This window comes from Monoraphidium neglectum, assembly GCF_000611645.1.
Source record: "Monoraphidium neglectum strain SAG 48.87 unplaced genomic scaffold scaffold01706, whole genome shotgun sequence".
In the NCBI taxonomy this organism is placed as follows: domain Eukaryota; kingdom Viridiplantae; phylum Chlorophyta; class Chlorophyceae; order Sphaeropleales; family Selenastraceae; genus Monoraphidium; species Monoraphidium neglectum.
In genome coordinates this window covers 1,370-5,743 of record NW_014011922.1, presented here as the reverse complement: position 1 = coordinate 5,743, position 4,374 = coordinate 1,370, and the positions used below count along the sequence as shown (strand labels likewise).

The 4,374-nt window shown below is 69.7% G+C and overlaps 2 protein-coding genes across 2 annotated transcripts in view; both read left to right on the top strand.

Moving 5' to 3' along the window:
* Positions 1-188, top strand: part of MNEG_8773 (hypothetical protein) — a gene marked incomplete at both ends in the record, with an annotated part of 2,970 nt that extends 2,782 nt beyond the window's left edge. Inside the window, one exon of the mRNA XM_014042755.1 lies at positions 181-188. Coding sequence (XP_013898209.1) covers positions 181-188 — 8 coding nt within the window. The remainder of the gene's footprint in view (positions 1-180) is intronic.
* Positions 189-2,601: 2,413 nt separating this feature from the next.
* The window catches only part of MNEG_8772 (hypothetical protein), a gene marked incomplete at both ends in the record, with an annotated part of 2,876 nt that continues 1,103 nt past the window's right edge, over positions 2,602-4,374 (top strand). Inside the window, 2 exons of the mRNA XM_014042754.1 lie at positions 2,602-3,645; positions 4,133-4,345. Of these exons, the coding sequence (XP_013898208.1) occupies positions 2,602-3,645; positions 4,133-4,345 (1,257 nt within the window). The remainder of the gene's footprint in view (positions 3,646-4,132; positions 4,346-4,374) is intronic.

The window sequence follows — 4,374 nt, the reverse complement described above, 5'->3', positions numbered from 1 at the left end:
CCCCCGCCGCCGCCGCCGCCGCCTCCGAATGGGACGCGCTCCAACAGGCGGGCAAGCGGCAGCGGCTCAGCCGGTAGAATGCGCCCTCGGCTCTGCTCGGCCCAGGGCGTGCCTGTACTGCCGCGCGCCGCGGCCGCGGTAGATCGCTGCATTAATCCAACCGTTCTTTCGGCTCTTCAGGAGCCTAACTCAACACTCACCCGGCGAGCCGAGCGCAGGCGGCGCCGTCAGCGCCGGCGGCGCGCCATGCGGCGGCGCCGCGCTCGCCACGCGGCGCCGCGGCGACGGGGGCGCCTCGAATCAACCTGTTGGGCGCGCGCGCCTCCGCGGGGGCAGCCGGTGCATGCGCAGCAGAACGCGTGGCTGCCACCACCATGGGGCCAGCGGGCCGCCGCGGTACAGAAGCCAGCCCTGCCGTTTTGGTCCATGCTTATCGAGTATCCTTGACTTGTATTCTCCCGCCGCCGCGCCGACCCTGCGGCCGTGCGCGGGTGCGCCCTGAGCTTGGACGATCCGCACCGCCCCCGCGAGCGCCGCGCGGCCGTTGCGGGCCGCAGCGCGGTGATGCATGCGAGCTCCGGCCAAGCCCGGGCGGCGCGGAGCCTCCCCGGCCCGATGCGCAACGCCGGGGCCGCAGGCGCGGCGCCGGCGCAGCTACGGGGTAGCTGCCGGCGTATGTCCTCGCAGTCCCCCGCCCGTGCGCCACGCGCGGTTGGTAGGCGCGGGCCGCCCGCAGGGTGCGGCGCGCGCCTGTGTGCGCTTGATGACCAAAACATGTCCAGGCCTGGCGCGGCCCCTTTCCAGGGCAACTCTTTGTCGCTCCGCTCGCTCCATCGCCTGCACCCGCGGCCCTCTTGTGAGGGCCCGCGCATCATCTTTCGTGCATACACACTGTCTGGAGCCAATACGGTGCTCGGCGTAGCGCGCCCACCCTCGCAGCAGCCCGCGGCGCGGCGCTCAGCCAGCTGAGAGCAGTGGGGCCCACGCGGGCCCCCATTTCCTGTGCCGGCATGTGATGCAACAAGCAGCCTGCATGTGCGGGGCCATGGTCACCCGCACGCATCTGTTGAGCACCAATCAACCAGAATCCTTGACCCATGGTGCTGAGGCCTCGATCCCTGCAGCTCCAATCGGTCTGTGTGCTTGGCGCTGCCGGGCGCTGGCTGGCAGCGTGCGAAGCGTGCGCAGCGCGTGAACAGTGACGGCGGCGCCCGCGGCCCCACCCCTCATCTTTCGACCGCACAGCACCGAATTGTTGCGCCGCCTGACAGCGGACGACTCACATGGTCTGCATACTGGAACAAATCATGTTGATTTGGGGGCACTTGGGAACCTGTGTAAATTATGCGAGCCGTTGCCTGAGGCAGGACACTCCGTCATCACCTGGTCAAACTACCACAATTGTATTGCTGCACCTGAGCTCTGGGCGAAGACGCTCTCCGTAAGACCCCCAGAACAGCTTTGCATCTGATAAATGCACCGTAGGGGCGGGCGTGCGACGCGGCACAACAAGTTGGGGCAGCAGGCACCATGCATGTGTGATGGGCAGACAGCAGCGTTGCAGGAGTTGAACTTGGCTATTGTTGTGTGTTCAAATATGCGTGGGGGATGGCGGCTGGGTACATTATACGATGCATCAATTCTCACCAAACTGGGAGGTACAGTAGCAGGCACAGGGACAGCGCAATTATAGGAGCGGACCACTTCAGCACTGCGAAATGGTCAGAGCTTGCAGCACTGGGCTGACGCCCGGCCACCGCTACCGGTGCTGGTTGGCATTTAAACTGCTATCAATGGAATGAGATGTTTTGAAAGCCATAAATGATGTAGTTCATGAAGCCTGCAAAGCGTTGCCACAGATCTGAAGCGTAGACCTCCCAGGGCTTCGCGTCAACGCCAGGAATTGTAGTGAGATACAAGGCTTTGCAACGCGACCCATGAGGAACGCGCTGGGGGAGCGCCTGATCGCCTGGGGCGGCCGATTGGCAAGCACACGGGTGAGTGCGTTCTCTCGAGCGCCCTTGTCGTGTCAAAGGTGACATGGGAGGAGGTTAAACCTTGGCTCTTGGCGTGGCTGGCTCACTCGCGTCTCGCTGACTTTTCCTGACTGCTGCACCATTGCAGCTGCTGCAGACACAGGCGGCCCCGGCCGTCGACCTGCCAGCCTCAGAGCTCATCAACAGCAGGGCCGCCCCTGCCAGGTCGAGGCATGCAGATGCAAGCGCGGCGACCTGCAGCGGCACCGGCAGCGGCAACAATGGCAAACCCAGCAGTGGCTGGATCGCTGCTGGGGGCAGCACCCCCCACCCCACATCTGCTGCAGGCCCTGTGAGAGGCAGCCTGTCCCAGCATCCACTGCCCCACAAACAACAACAGCAGCAGCTGCAGCACCAGCATCAGCGCCAGCACCAACATCAGCACCAGCAGCATCCGCAGCAGCCTGCACCACAGCAAATACATCAGCACTCACAGCCGCAGCAAGATCGACAACCACAGCACCTCCAGCAGCAGCAGCAGCAGCAGCAGCAGCAGCAGCAGCAGCGCTACGACAACTCCGTCCGGCAGCTGCAGGCCGCCGCCCGCGCCCGGGACCTCTCGCGCATGGCCGCCGCCTTTGACCCCGCGGCGCTCGCCGCCGCCCCCGACGGCGGGGCCGCCCTCCTAGAAGCCCTCATGCACGGCGCCGCGCGCGCCGGCGACGCGCCTCTCCTCATCCAGATCGCCGCCGCCGCGCAGCTCAGCGGCCTCCGCCTGAGCGGCCCCGCGCACCGCGCGCTGCTGCACGTGCTCTGCAAGGCCGGCCGCTTCGGCGAGGCGGGTGCGTGGCTGCAGGACCGCGTCGCGCCGGGCGCGCTGACCTGGGAGGTGGTCGCCGCGGTCGCGCGGCCCGCGGAGCAGGCGGGCGAGACGGCGGCGCTGCGGGCGGCGCTCGACCTCGCGGATCGCAGGGCGGTGCCCGACCCGGATTTGGGGCTGGCCGGCGCGCGCCTCGCGCTCGCCGCCGCCGATGGCGGCGTCGACGGCGTCGCGCGGTGCTGGGAGGGCCTGGTGGCTGGCCTCGCGGCGCGCAGGGCGCGGCCGGGACCCGCGCTGCTGGCGAGGCGGCTGTTCGCGCTGCACGGGATGCGTGCGCCGGCGGATACCCACGCCACCATGATGGCGGGCGCGGAGGAGCTGCTGGCGGCGCTGGAAGCCGCGCGGGCGCAGCAGCAGCAGCAGCAGCAGCAGCAGCAGCAGCAGCAGCAGCAGCAGCAGCAGGAGCAGGAGCAGCAGCAGGAGCAGCAGGAGCAGCAGGGGTCGGCGGCCGGACAGGACGGCAACGCGTCGCCCGCTGCGTTCGCCGTCTGGGGCTCGGCCGCGGAGCAGTGGCTGCCTGGCGGGCCCGGCGCCCAGCCCGGGCCCGCCGCCGGCGCCGGCTGCTTCGCCGGCGCGCCGCTGGCCGCGCCGCCAATGTCGGCGGACGAGGAGGCGGCGGTCAAGGCGCTCGACGCGGCGGCGGGCGTGGCCGCCAAGATGCTGGACGAGGCTGGCGTCGCGCGGCTGGGCGCGCGGCGCGCGGCGCTGGGGCTGCCGCCGACGGCGCAGCTGTACCGGGCGCTGCTGAATATGGCCACGTGGGGGCGCGGCACGCCAGAGGACTGCGAGGTGTGCGGGGCAGGGCCCGCCCTGGGTGCGTGTATGTGTGGAAGGGACCGGGGCCCCGGACCGTGCGGTGTGTGCCAGGGATTTGTGCGCCGCACGGCTTTGCGCGGTGCGGCGCGTCTGGAAGCGGCGGCCCGCCTTGCTCGGGCCCTGTCGTACCAGCGCGCGACGACGGGTTCGGTCAGGCCCCAACCTGCCTCGAGAACGCTCGCGCCTGTTTGCCAACAAAACGCTTGCAAACACCCGCCCCACCCGCCGCGGCGCGCGCGCGGGAGGCGCGTGCACCCAATTGGCAGCCGGCGGCGTGCGGAACGAATGCTGCAGGTGCCACGCACGCCCTCAAGACTTTCAAAGCTGTCAGAGCGGCAACCACCGGCACCCCGTATGCATGCCAAAGCGCACGCGTGCACCCAAACACACACACACACACATACACACACGCACACACGCACGCATGCACGACACGCACACACCACCCCTCCCCGTGCAGGCCCTCCTCGCCGAAATGCTCGGCTGGGGCGTCGCCCCCGACCTGCGCTGCTACGAGGCCCTCATTGACGCCCACGCGCACCACGGGGACGGCGCCGCGGCGGTGCGCGTGCTGGACCGAATCGAGGCCGCGGGGCTGGCCGCGACGCACGAGACGTACCGGCGGCTGCTGCACGGGCTCGGCGCCACCGGGGACCTGCGGCGCGCGGCGCAGGTGTGTATGGGGGGGGCTCGGGGCAGTGG